The sequence below is a fragment of the Brachyhypopomus gauderio genome, chromosome 9 (genome assembly GCF_052324685.1).
Source record: "Brachyhypopomus gauderio isolate BG-103 chromosome 9, BGAUD_0.2, whole genome shotgun sequence".
Classification (NCBI taxonomy): domain Eukaryota; kingdom Metazoa; phylum Chordata; class Actinopteri; order Gymnotiformes; family Hypopomidae; genus Brachyhypopomus; species Brachyhypopomus gauderio.
This window is the reverse complement of record NC_135219.1, coordinates 6,522,363-6,536,548: the sequence shown is the minus strand read 5'-3', so window position 1 is coordinate 6,536,548 and position 14,186 is coordinate 6,522,363. Positions and strand designations below refer to the sequence as shown.

At 39.9% G+C, this 14,186-nt stretch overlaps 1 protein-coding gene across 1 annotated transcript in view; it reads right to left on the bottom strand.

The window, feature by feature from the left end:
* Nucleotides 1–14,186, bottom strand: part of nt5dc1 (5'-nucleotidase domain containing 1) — a 55,912-nt gene that overhangs the window by 16,392 nt on the left and 25,334 nt on the right. Inside the window, exon 7 of the mRNA XM_077016694.1 lies at nt 10,921–11,095. Within this exon, the coding sequence (XP_076872809.1) occupies nt 10,921–11,095 (175 nt within the window). The remainder of the gene's footprint in view (nt 1–10,920; nt 11,096–14,186) is intronic.

The window sequence follows — 14,186 nt, the reverse complement described above, 5'->3', positions numbered from 1 at the left end:
GGACGTAAAACCACTATTGTTTGGCGTCCTCTCACGTGATCTAAAGTTTATTCTCATAACTGTAATGAATGGAGACAAGGCTTAATTCGCATTTTTTCTGCCGAAACTTGGAAATTGCGCATTATTTTTTCGAAAGGTTTGGATGGAAACCCGGCTAGTGTGTCTGTGCCAGAAGGTTGAAACAACCGAGACGTGTTTCCGACAGGTAAGTTTGGGGTGTCAAACTCTTGACGTCGGATTGGCTACCATGTATGTCAATCAAAATACAACCGTCAGTGCAGATTCATCCACTACTTTTTAATGTCATGCGATGTACCCACACACGATTGATGTAATGGGCACCCCTGCTGTAAAGGAAAAACACATGTCTTTTGTGACAAATGTAAGATCCACCTGTGCTTTGTGCCACACCGAAACTGCTTCAAAGCTGCTTATCGGAAATAATACAGGATATCCACCAGCCAATGTCTTTTCTAAATATTTTCTTTATAGTTATGCTTCATGGACAGCCTACTATTTTAAAAGTAAGGCAATGCACTATGAAGTTTCATTTTAGTGAATGGAAGTGAACTGAAGTCTCAATGATGTACCATTCATTTGATGTATATGTATAGGTCACGTGATCATTTGTTGCATGTTTATTATATTAGAATATGCTCAGTAGAAAAAAAATCTTATAATTATATTAGAATTTTTGCTCAGTGGAAAAAAATCAGGTCTGAAGGGGTTTATGTTGTTTGTTGATATTAGAATCAAAAGGTTTTTACAGAAGGAATTTTGGAGTTATCTTTCTATCACTTTATAAATCAGAAAAGACTGTCATAAGCTGCAAAAAACATTTTCACCATGATATTCGGCATAAATTGTTAGATAATTCAGGCTATAATTGATATATGAAGAATTCCCTCTGTAAAAATCTTCTGAATATGTCATGTCCAGCTCCACCCTCCTTCCCAATCTCGTGTCGTCTACCCTAGCCCCGCCTTGTTTTCATGTTTCCCTGGTTTCCCTCCTGTCTATCACGCCCTGTCCTCAGTGTTTGCACCTGTCTTGTTTCACTTCCCTGGTTTTGTGTATTTTGTTGCCCCTGCCCGGTCTATCTTTGTCAGTCATTGTTTGTAAGTTATACATGATTCCTTACTCGTTTACGCTCTCTCCCTGTATCCCCTTTAATTGTATTCACATGTTCTCCTCTAGTTCGCTTCATTCCCTTTGTACCTTGTTGTCAGTGTTTTGCCTCTGGTTCTCCGTATTGTAGTTGAGCGTTTTCACTAGTCTCTAGTTAGCCTGGTTTCTTTCATTGTTGTGTTCCCCACTTTTTCGCCATGTTCCAGAGTAGTCCTAGTATGTCTAACGTTCTTGTTTCCTGTATGCATTAAGTTTCACTGGGTTAATATCTGTCATAGCCAGTTAGTTTGTATTCGTTGTATTTTTCCCTGCTGTCTATTGTTGAGTGGTCGTTATTGTATTTCCTTGTGTGTAGTGTTTCCCTGTGCAGTTTACTCCCCGTGTCTTGTATTCTATTTTAGTAATTTGAATAAATCAACAATATCCTGCATTTGCGTCATGCCTGCTCGTAGTAAACGTAACAATATAGGTGTGAACAAAAGTGGGAAATTTCAGATATGTAAGTGCAACCGAACTGGAGATTACTGGCTCAGAGTATGAGGAAAAAACTCATTTTGAGAAAAGAGAGAAAAATATATATATATTTAATTTTATTTAAAAAAATATATTTTGAAATTTCATAAATTTTATTGGAAACCACTATTTACATAATCAATATCTAAACATATCATTAGCAACAATAATCTAGAGTATCTCCAACAATAAAAGGATAAACAACAGCAATATAGAACAATATAATGACTAATAAAATGGAATAAAATAAAACACATGAGCACACACACTGCAACCTGTAGAACAGCCACCTTAGATGGTTGTATGTCTATCCTGCACAACAGTTACCCAACCCTAACCTAGCCCATCCCTGCTCCATATGTAGGTCCCTCATCCCTTTCCTTCTTATGTCTTTTCCTCTTCTTAGCTGTGCTCAAAGTATTGCGCCTATGTTTTACACTGGCAGATGTAACAGCCTCTGCTTTTGAGCACATTCTGAGCACATCAGCTTCCTTCATTACACTGACAGTTATAATTATACTCTGCAGCCACAATTTCTCCATAACTGTCAGCATGGCAGAAATACCTTCATTAAAGGCACTTGCTGCTGCCTCAACACTGAATTTGTTTTTGGACACCGTACCCATATAACAGAATTAAGGCACTCATTAGTATTTTGAGTGCCTCCATGTTGCATTCTTTCAGCAGGCTGTCACTTGACATGCAGTGATACACAGGGATGAGCTTCTTCCCTACCTCTCGTGCTAAAAAATTTCCAGCATGGTGTTTATGACTAGCAGGTGTTTCTCCATTCTCCTCTGCTTTCCTATACCAGCACCAGGAGGGATTACACCTGGTGTGTAATCTGTAGACATGCAGTGGAGGAGACCTGCCCATATGGCTGCCTCCATCTGATCCAGTGATCCCAAGTTATTGAGAATTGCCCCCTGTAATAATTCTGTAAAGTTTTACATTTACTTGCAGTTAGCTTCCCCACACCCTTCCTTCCCAATTTTCTTAATGCTGTACCATTTGCTTGTGGGCCTGACTGATACATTCCAATTTTACAATATCGTGCCCGGGGTTTGGATTCAGTGAGACCACCTCCCTAAATGCTGCACTGTCCCCATCTGACAGCATCTCTGTGTACCGCAGCTGGTGACGATTCACAGACCTGGCTCACATCCTCTTGCTGACTCTTGCTCCATGGCCTTACTTGATCTGGTGAAGTTTTTAGCACAGTCAATGTGTTTGTCTCTCCAGCTGTCAAACTCCTGCTCTGTTATTTTTTTCTCTCGCTTGGCATTTTCCTTCAGGGCACAGGCATGACAATGCATTACATGACAATTACAATGGCAATAATAATTATAATAATAATAATAATTATTATTATTATTATAATTACAATGGCAATGCATTACATGACAATGACAATGTATTACAAAAGTCCTGTAAAGAGGTCAATGCACACACTGACTCCATAATGTGAAATGAAGCCTCTTGAAGAGGGTTAGATGTATAAATAGTTTTGCAGTACCCATGTACAGACTGCACTCTAAAATTAAACCCGTGATTCTGCAGATCAATATTAATTTTAAGGCCTGTACTGGCACAATTAGGACAAATTAATCCACGTATTAATTCATTCAAACGCGCTACGTGCTCTATTAGCCATTGCTGTGTTGCCCAATGGTCTGTCCCGCTATCTAAAGACTCCTGAGTTCCAATGGACAGATAGAAAAGGGAAATGCCATATTTGGACCTGACAGCCTTGAGCAGGAGAATGAGAGCTTTACAACGATACTTGTGATGGCATGGTACAGATAACGGTATTAGTGGTTTCTTAGTGGTAGCCAGAGAAAGTGGCGCAGGAGTGGAATCACTCAAACAGACGGGGTTTTAGAGAAATCTCCAAATGGAGACAGGGTGGCGAGACATCCAACGCAGTACAATACCAAGCAAAACAAGGTGAAGGTTGGCAGCAACAACGACAAACAACTCAGCAGTGAGACTCTGCCTCTGTCTTCCTTAAGAAGACAACAATCCCAACACAGTGTGTAAAATATTGCCTCCCTGTTATCTATCCCCTTAATACAAAGGTATTTATAAATTTTTTTGGCTTACGCAGCGTTGCGTGGTGCAAGTAAAAAATAAAGCTCAGTCCACTCGTAGGCTGCACGTATCTACGCATGTGCTCACTATTCCCCACAAAAACATTGTTAGCCAAAATGTCTCTTTCGAAACTCTCAAACAATAAAAGGTTGACCTGGAGCACAGACAGTTTCAAGAGAGATGGACAATCGATTATTTATTTGTGGAATTCAATGCAACCGCCACTTGTCTGATATGCAAGGAGAAAGTTGCCGTGCTTAAAGAGTACAACCTTAGGCGTCATTATAAAACCAAACATGCAGAGCAGTATGCTAGATATGAAGGAGAGGAGAGGGAGACACGAGTCACTCAGCTTTGAAAAGATCTTTCCCTGCAGCAAAACTATTTCCAGCGAGCAAAAAGAGAAAGTAATGCTGCAGTTGAGCCTTTTTGAAATACTGTAGGTGTACATAGTTTTTATATATTAAAATAGTTGTTTTACCCTTTTCCCACTGCTGTTTGTCACGATCCTTTAATCTGGCCCCTCATCGAAAACAGCCTGGTTAGAGGCCTCCAGGTAATTTGAGTTTGAGACATCTGCCATAAATGCATCTCTCACTTCAGGATTGGTTCCAGCGTGTTTGAAGCTAAAAGCTGTTACTCCTCTGCTAAAAAAACCTGGCTTAGTCCCTGAGAACTTTACTAACTTCAGGCCAATTTCTAATCTACCTTTTCTGGCTAAAGTGTTAAATTCTAATAATCTTTGGTAAGTCATTGAACTTTTTTATATTTAAAGCATAAATTAATTTAAGAATGAGAATAAGTAAAACAATGATCAAACAGCAAGCTGATATTGTATCATTAAAATCTGTGTGCCATCTCTCGTCATCTAATGAAATCTGCCTCAAACTAAATAAATAAAGGGAAACATTTGAGTGAGAAAATGATGTAGTTTAACATGGATTCAGCTTGAAAATGGGATAGCAGTGATTCACCAAATTGAGTTGGTGTAGATATTAAATGTCAATAATATAATCATATATTATATGATTATATTATAATCATATATAGTCAAAATATGTTAAAAGTATAAAATATTCAACAAACTATTAACTATAAAAATGTATCAAGACCATTATTTATGTATTTATACACAGTTTATATCATAATGTGACAAAATGATCATATGGTGTGACAAGAAAACCCTGTCACACCTTATGATGTGTCACACCATATGAGGTTTCATGTACTTAGCATGACATTAAGCAATGTGCCTTTACGCTAACACCATAAAACTATGCTAACTACAATGTGACAATATAGTTTTAAAGGTAATACTGACTGAAAAGCAATTTAACTTGTGCATTTTTGTGTAATATGTGTCACACCAAAAGGCAAAAGGGAACTGAAGCAGGATTGCTGGATATACTTGATTTTTTTGAAAACATGAAAAGCGATGACTCACTTTGTAACTTTCAGTGTCTCTCTGAGGCTTTCTTCTATCTCCTGAAAGATGGAGGACCCCCACTCCCCAAAGGTCTCCAAACAATTGCCCGTTTAAAAAAAGGAATATGGCGTCACACCATATGACATCCATTTTTGGGACAAAATGTTTTAGTTAAGGGTGGCTTCAAAATGTTATGCCTGAACTTTTAGTCAAGCAGATTCAAAAGTAGACATCGGGGTTATCTATATATTATTGAGTAAACAGAAAATTAATTAATTTTCTTGTTTTAATTCAAAATCTAACTTTGTGAAATGTGCTTGGGACAGTCACTCCATATGAGTTTTTTCTAGTTTGGCTGAAAATTGTGAAAAAAGGAATGTTAATCCCATGAATGCTCTATAAATCCATATAAAACAGCACTTTCTGAACAATATCACCACACTTTGGACCAAAAAAAAGCCACATCATGTCAACCACCCATTTAATTAATATATAATTTTTACAGTCTGCTGTACTGTGTGGCATGCACGGTGTTTTGAACATCTAATGTAAATAACATTCATAACATGCACATGAAATGCAGTTATTTATGCAGACAGCATAAACTGCACTCTATTCTCATTTATCCAGAATGAATATGAAAGTTTTGAAGACCCTGAGGATGAAATGTCATCAGGGGAAGAATATGTTACGTGTTCTACTGCAGAAACGAATACTGAGAGTGAGCTGGAAGACACTGGAAGTAGTCCAGTAATGCTGACTAAATTTTAAAAAGGAACCACTGCATGCTTGTCCACATATGATAATTTTATGGATAGTATTAATATTGGGCAAAATTAATCATCCAACAACTCAAACCAGTCTTCTAAAATAGCACAGCACTTTAAAGTACACATTAAAGATGATTCAGAGATAGCAAAAGCTTTAAGTTTACCTGTAAGATCAAGACAGATGAAACAACTAATTGAGACTTTGAGAAACGGTGCAACGTGGAGCATACGAACACGTAGACACCGTGTAAGAAAACAGAGAGAGGTGGACCCAAGTGCCGACTACAGCTGACAGAGTCGGTGACATAGACACCGTGTAAGAAAACAGAGAGAGGTGGACCCAAGTGCTGACTAGAGCTGACAGAGTCGGTGACAATAATATAAGTCTGCGTGAATGTAACACAAGCACACACAAAGTGACAGTAATACCAATCACAAATGACATGGAAAACTCAACAAGTAAAATAAAACTCGACCATAAAAACACAGGAGAAAAAGGAACAAAAAATACGGAATATGAATAGTTTTGCGTGAAAAAGCAAAACTCAACCATAGAGAGATCGGAGAAAAATAATAAAGGCAACTCATAAGACGCATGAAAACAAAACAAAGGACACCATGGGAATTAACTGGCAGCAGACAGACACCGCAACAAATGAAAAACCCTTCCCAAAACAAAAGTATAACGGATAGGAAATGAAACAGGTGGAGGAAAACTTGAGATGGGCCAGGTTGCAGCGCAGGAGATAGATACTCGAATAAGTGACAGGATTACAAGAGAGAGATAAAGAGAGAGGAAGGTTGCGAGACACCTTACAACACAACACAATAGTAGAGAAAGCAGAGAAGGGCTGAAAGCGTACCAGCATGACCAAAACGATTCAGCAGTGATCCATCACAAAAAAACTTCCCTAAATAACCAGGACAACAGGTGTGACGGATCACTGCTGATTGCATCTACTTCGCCTGGTGCTGACTCGGGAGCCCCCTCCTGTGGTAGCTGGAGGAGCTGCATCCGAGCCAAGCCTGAAACGGGCAAATTTAACCACAACAATGATGTCCTGAAGGTACTTAAAAGGTGAAACATCTGGCATTTCAACACAAGGAACATGAATACTGTTTATATTGCAAGGAAATGGTTTTGCGGTAGAAGCTGTGGAGGCACATGAGACGATGTAAATCTAAACCAGCAGTGTCTTTTAAATCTACTGAAGGCAGGCAATGAGTTTTAACTATAGCAGCAGTGGCCAAGTCTGCCTTTTCTGGAGCAGTTGGTGATGAACTCCTGAAGATGATGAGTCGCATGCATGATTCACATGTTAGAAATGACTTTGTCCTTATGCAGTTTGCTCAGTCTCTATAACAAACATGGGCATGACAGAACTAAATACGAATACACGCAACATAAATATCAAGAACTTGGAAAATTCCTGTTAACACAAATAATCCATCTGCATCTCTGGAGGATTCGATTAAACCAGCAAATTTCATGAAAATAATTGAAGTGGTAAAAGAAACAGCAGGATTTAATCCAGTGGAGAATTCCTTTAACACACCAAGCCTGCCTTTAAAAGATTGGACATTCACTCTTTAAAATGTGTGAGATTATTCAGTGATTTGCAGGAGACATCAAGAAAGAAAAGAGGCATCACAGGACAGAGACCAACTAAAAAATGTTTCAGGGAGAAGGAGGCTGCATCTCCAGCCCCAGTGGCTGCAACTCCAGTGCCAGCCGGCCGCCTACTCTAGCGCCTGCTGCCCAGTCTACTCCAGCGCCAGCACCAGTGCCTGCGAGCATGTTAGAGGCTCAGCATTAGGGCTGTGAATCTTTAGGAATCCCACGATTCGATTCAGAATTGATTCTTGGGGTCACAATTAGATTTTTTCCTGATTCTTTCAGATCCCAACGATTCGATTCAAAAACGATTATTTTCCGATTCAAAAAACGATTCTCGATTCAAAACAAGCTACTCCACTCTGCTGGCATGAAAGCAGAGTACATTTATAAAAATATTATAATTGTAAAGGTTTTATCAACATATTGCAATAATGTAAACACACAAAAGTAAATCCAAGACAACATGTCTGATTTATTTATTCTTGCACATATGTTTTTAATGTCATGGTACGGATGGCCCCCTACTGGTCGCCCCCGTTTACAGCGGCAGCTGTCCTGTCTAGTGTTGCGTTGTGTGCGTCCCTTAGGTGGGCGGAGCCCGTGATCCGTCTCACCTGAGGGTTGTTTGTTTGCCTATATATGTCTTGTCTTTGTACCAGCTGACCGCTGGTTATTACATCCTTAATTTGGATCAGTTCATGGGTTTTTGGTTTGCGCACTTTCTCAATTAAACCATCCTTTTTCCCTGAGACTTGGCGTGATCGCTTCCATTTAATTTCGCTCACCCTGCCCGTCACATTTAACTTGTACAAACACAACACAATATCTTTGAGGCTGACACTCAGAACACTACAGTAAACTAATAAAACTGTAGTAAAATAAATAAAATTGGTAGACTTAGGCTAGCTGCCAGAACTTGCCACTACTCAAAAATGTAATTATACATTGTGCTCAATGAACTAAGTTATAATCACTGTAACTCCCGAATGTCATCTGTAGCGTCTTTATGCGTGTGCAAACGATCAAACCCATTCTTACCCGGGCCGGGTTGATGGTAAAATCTAAAGTGTTTCCAAATGGTTGCTTTCAAAGACCGCGGGTCGTTTGGACTTCTTTTTCTTCATACTTTAGCGGCGCAACAACAAATACCGCACACTACACAACCCTGTGTAGCCTAGGCTTGCATGCCTGTACATAGTCAAAGCTGTTTCCTTGTTTTGCCTAGCACTACGGTGGCTGACAAGGCACACCTGCACCAAAAAAAATAATAATATTTTTTTTTGAAAATGAGAATCAATTCTGAATCGTTCAATGTTAGAAACGCGATTCAGGTTCGAATTGATTTTTTCCTGCACCCCTACTCAGCATCTTAATCAACAATCTTTCACTCAGCCAGCTTTCAGCACAGTGGGTCTTCAACCTCCTGTTTCTGAATATGTCTTGTCCCATCTCTGGTCCGTCACATCAGCAGTGTGTGTATGTTCCTCTGGCTGCGGAACTGGCCTCTGTCTTGCATGTAGTAGAGAACATGTAGTGTTCCTGTTTCCATGTTTTCATGTTGTGTCACAGGCCTCTACTGAGGCACCCAGAAACCAGAGCCTGGACTTTCCAAGCTCTGGAAATTAGTGGAATCAACACAATCCAGGAAGCCTGAGCAAAATCCTGGTGAGGACTTTTATTCTATGAACCTGGAATTGATACCTCTAATTAAAATTAGATATATAATTGCTAATTAGATAAATAATTGCTGCCTTAAATGCTTTAAGCTATAAAAGTTTATTCATAATCTTAGAAGGGCCTCACAAGGGCCATGTAGCATATTGTTGCAACTGTAGTTTGGTCTACAGCAAGTGTTAGACTCTTGCTAAGTATGAGAATGTATGAATGTATGAGATCCCCAGAGATAGCTCTGTTCAAATAAAGGCTTTTTTGGTTTTGCAATAATTTTGGTCTGTTGTTCCTGCTATCTCCTTTTGCATCAAACGAACGCGCTGGGCAGAAGTGTTGAAGAGAATTACAGAGACCAACAGAATCTAGTAAATATTGTGTTAGTTCTAGAGTTCCATGTTTTCTTGGCATTTTCTCCTGTTTTTGTTATCTGTTAGGGAGTCAGTGTAGAAGTGTTGTTTTTTTCTGTTTTGTTTATTTCCAGGTTAGTGTTTCAAGTTGTTGGACTGGCATGATGTTCTGGTTGCAACGTTTGACAAGAGAAGGCAAGAAGCAAATGCAGGAAAAGGAGGATTTAATTAAATTAAACACAAAAACCACAAATAAACTGAGGACAAGGGAGACAATTACTAAACAATTCAAAAGTAACAAGCACTGATAGAAAGTCGACAGTGAACCAAATGTGAAGGGCAAGACACCAATTAAAACCAGTACAGAGGAGGGACAAGGAACAGGATACGACCAGGCACGGATCAAAACAGACATAGGTATACGTATAACATAACCATAAAACTAGGATAAAACTCACAGGATACACAAGGGGAGCGAAAAGGGCTACGCACAGACAAACGTAACACCAGCAATTAATGCGGACATGAAACACGAGACAAATGGGGAATCTAGGCAGAGGGCGAAACCGAACGAAACTTACAACATAAATGGCAAGACGAATGGAAACACTGGAGAGACACAGACACCAACCAGAACACGCAACGGAACAAGGATAAGAAACACCCAAGCTAAACTATCAAGGTGAAAGTCATCATAGTTTGCTTACCTATTTTGACCCAGTTCCCAACCCAACTTTAAGAATAGATTAACTGCGATAATTTTTATATCGCCCGATAAGAGTATCAAATTAACGAACACCGTTAACGCCCACCACTAATAAATATGTAACTTAATTAAGTTTAACGTGCTGGGAATTATTGAAATGGAACTTGAAAGTGACGCACAAGTGCTTTAATTCAACCTTATAAAGGTGTATGAACCCTGCAAACATGACTTTGTTCATTGCGCTGAAGCGCGGCGCACGCGAAGTTACGCGCCGGTTTGTTTACAACAGCCACCTGCCTCATCTCGCCCTGCTAATAGAAAAGTGTGTCGCAGGCTATGACGCAAATATTCGTTGACATAAATGTTGAAATTTAATTTAATTTATTCTACACATTCCTACAGCATTGGAAAACGTTAAGAATGTTGGTGTCATGTTTGTCTCCTACAAAAACTATATTAAAACTAAAAATATATTTCTCTCCCCCATCTTTTTACATTTTCAAACATTTTTGAAAAAGCTCCAGGGAGCCACTAGGGCAGCACCAAAGAGCCGCATGCGGTTGCCAACGCCCGTCCTAAACCATGGTGGTTGCATTCTGTCCTCATAAACACTGTATACCTGTATGTGTGTGTGTGTGTGTGTAACTCACCCCAGGATGTGCTCGCACACCAGCCTGCAGTAGTCTGAGTGGGAGCTAGTAATGAGCAGCAATACTTTGCCTTCCTCCTTAAGCCTCCGCAGCCAGCGACACACAGAAGCTGAGCAGGGCCGCAGGTAGCGGCCTGGGTCCCGCTTCACGCTGGGGAAATACCAACCCGCATCCTCTACACACACACACACACACACACACACACACACACACAAACAAATCTATCAGTGTTTAGGCTTTTTTTACATCACATCATTCACATTATATCACTACATTTAGTTTTTTGCATCATTTTCTTTACATAAGGTTTTTTTTATGCCATGCACACATCCACACCTCCTGTGATGTTCATTAGTAGCAACAGCCTCATTTTAAATTGCTGCATTAACACAGAGGAGCAGGTAAATTAGACAGTTTCATTAGCTAGAACCTCATACACACGTGATGCTTTATTAAAGCCTCATACACTCATCTCGCTTCATTAATGTTTCATACACACTTCATGCTTCATTAGAGCCTCATAGTGTCAGCGTGCTCTGGTATGCACTGTCCCCATATGGCACAGAGTGAGTGCTGCACGTTTTGTGCACCTGTCCTTCAGTAAATGGTAAAGGTTAGTGAAGTGTTAGAAATAGTGAAGAGTTAGGGTTAGTGCAGGGTTAGGGTTAGTGATAGTGCAGGGTTAGGGTTAGTGAAGGGTTAGGGATAGTGAAGGGTTAGGGATAGTGAAGGGTTAGGGATAGTGAAGGGTTAGGGATAGTAAAGGTGCATAATGAGATAGAACTACAGACATACAAATGTGTTTCATCCAGAAAAAGAAAGAAACAAGCTTTGTTTATACGTATACCCAATGTTGCATTTTCAGCATAAATCATGTAGGCCACATGTACCAACACAAATATTTAAATATCACAAATATCACAAAAAGACGAGACATAACTAAGAACAATCCAGACAGCCTGCAACAAACTTTGCTTCTGCAAAATTACTCAAGTTAAACAGCAGAGGGCAGTGTTGTATTAAATGTCTGACTAAAACATGATTTCTATCACAAAGGAAGAGACAAATACGCTTTAAAAATCTCTTTCTAAACCACTGACTGGGGGAGCGTGTACCCAAGGAAGCATCTACCCAGGTGAGTGTGTACCTGTGGCACTGTGTACCTGGAGGAGCGTGTATGTGTACCTGGGGGAGCGTGTATGTGTAACTGAGGGAGCATTTATGTGTACCTGGGGGAGTGTGTACATGGACCTGGGAAAGTATAAACGTGTACCTGGGGGAGTGTGTAATTTTCTGCCATGCAAACAAGAAAAAGGGCAATCAGCCAGTCTCAGCATTGCTTTCTGATGTGAGCCCAGAGACCCAGACTGGAGTAGTGCAAGCCTTTGAAACCCTTTACCATTGTATCACGTCACCATTCAGTCAGAGAACAGCAAAAAGTGCAGTTACCTCCAGAAACTCTCTAGGTCTAACCCTAACCCTCTAACAGATGTACAAGTTAACAACCTCTAAATATGTTTTATTAGGCTATTAAAAATACATCAGTAACATAAAATATCCACATTACTGTCTTTAAAGGGTTTATAAAACCATAACATAGCTGCTATTCATGTACCAGCAGAAATGTTAGTTTTCCTGAAGTTCGAGGGGTGCACAGATTTTCTAAGCCAACATTAATCCACAGCTCACTGACTTAGCTGTTCTACACTACAAAATATGGCTTAACACCAACGTCCACTTCTCTGTACACATGCCCAAGACACACACACACACACACACACACACACACACACACACACATGTGCACGCATGCAAACACAGACACATGCACACTTACACATACACACACATGTACGTCTTTGAGTGTATGTGTGTGTGCATGTGAATGTGTGTATGTGTGTCTGGGTGTGTGCGTGTGAGATTGTGTGTATCTGTGCTTGAGTCTGTGAGTCTGTGTATGACTGTGTCTGTGCATCTGTGTGAGTGTGTATGTCTGTGAGTGTGGTTGTGTATTACTCATCTGTAATCACTTTGGACTGTGTGTGTGCACGTGTGAGACAACAATCCTTCACAACATAATCTTTATAAACAGCAGCGAATCTCACAAGTAGAAACCTCCCATAAAACCAGCCAGCAGATTGTTCGTGACACCCTGTTGGTAATTCAAATTACACAATGTCACATTTGCAATGTAAAATCTTAAAGATGGCAACCAGGATTTAGTTTAATAGCAGGCAAAATCCCTATCTCACCACATTAAATGTTTAGCTGGCTTAGACAGAGTTCTTTTAGCATTTAAAAATAATTTCCCTAACAATGGGATCACTTTTGATTTATATACACACACACACACACACACACACACACACACACACACACACACACACACAACATTTATTGTAATTAGGTATATATATTAATTAGGTAATTATATAATTAGGTATATTAACTGCACAGCAATATCACGATCACAAAATAATACACATGCACCCTAAACTCACTACAGTTGCTAAGATGCAGCTACTCAGTTATCCAAATGAAATCTTGCCTCAACCCTCAACTCTTGCACGACACAGAAACATCAAATGTCTAGGTCTGTAAACACAGCCACTTTCACACAAACAAACACTGCTAAACAAACTGGCCAAAGTCTCAGAAGTCCATCATCATCATGGTTCGGGGACCATGTAGAAAACCTCCCATAAAACCAGCCAGCAAATCGTTCCCGACACCCTGTTGGTGTTTCAAGCACAGTTACACAATTTCACTTTTGCTATGTCTACTCTTAACATCAAGATGGCAACCAGGATTTAGTTTAATAGCAGGCAAAATCCCTGTCTCACCACATTAAACGCTTAGCTGGCTTAGACAGGGTTCTTTTAGCATTTCAAAATCATTTCCCTAACAATGGGATCACTTCTGATTTTAAAACTAGTATTAAAGTGTCTCCTGTGACAAATTCTGAAGGCAGCCACCCTTCCTGGGACTCGAACCAAGGAGGTAAATGTGAGCTCTGACCACCAGACCAAAGAGCAGCTCCCTGGCATAGCAAACCATTTAACCTTTCTAAGTGATGGACTCCATCCCATCATCCTCCCTTTCAGAGACTGTCTCTGTCACGTCTCCCATAAATATTCTGTAAATGTGACACACACACACACACACACACACACACACACACACACACACACACCTGTATATATTTTACAGTACAGGCCAAATGTTTGAAGACACCTCATTCAATGCGTTTTCTTTATTTTCATGAC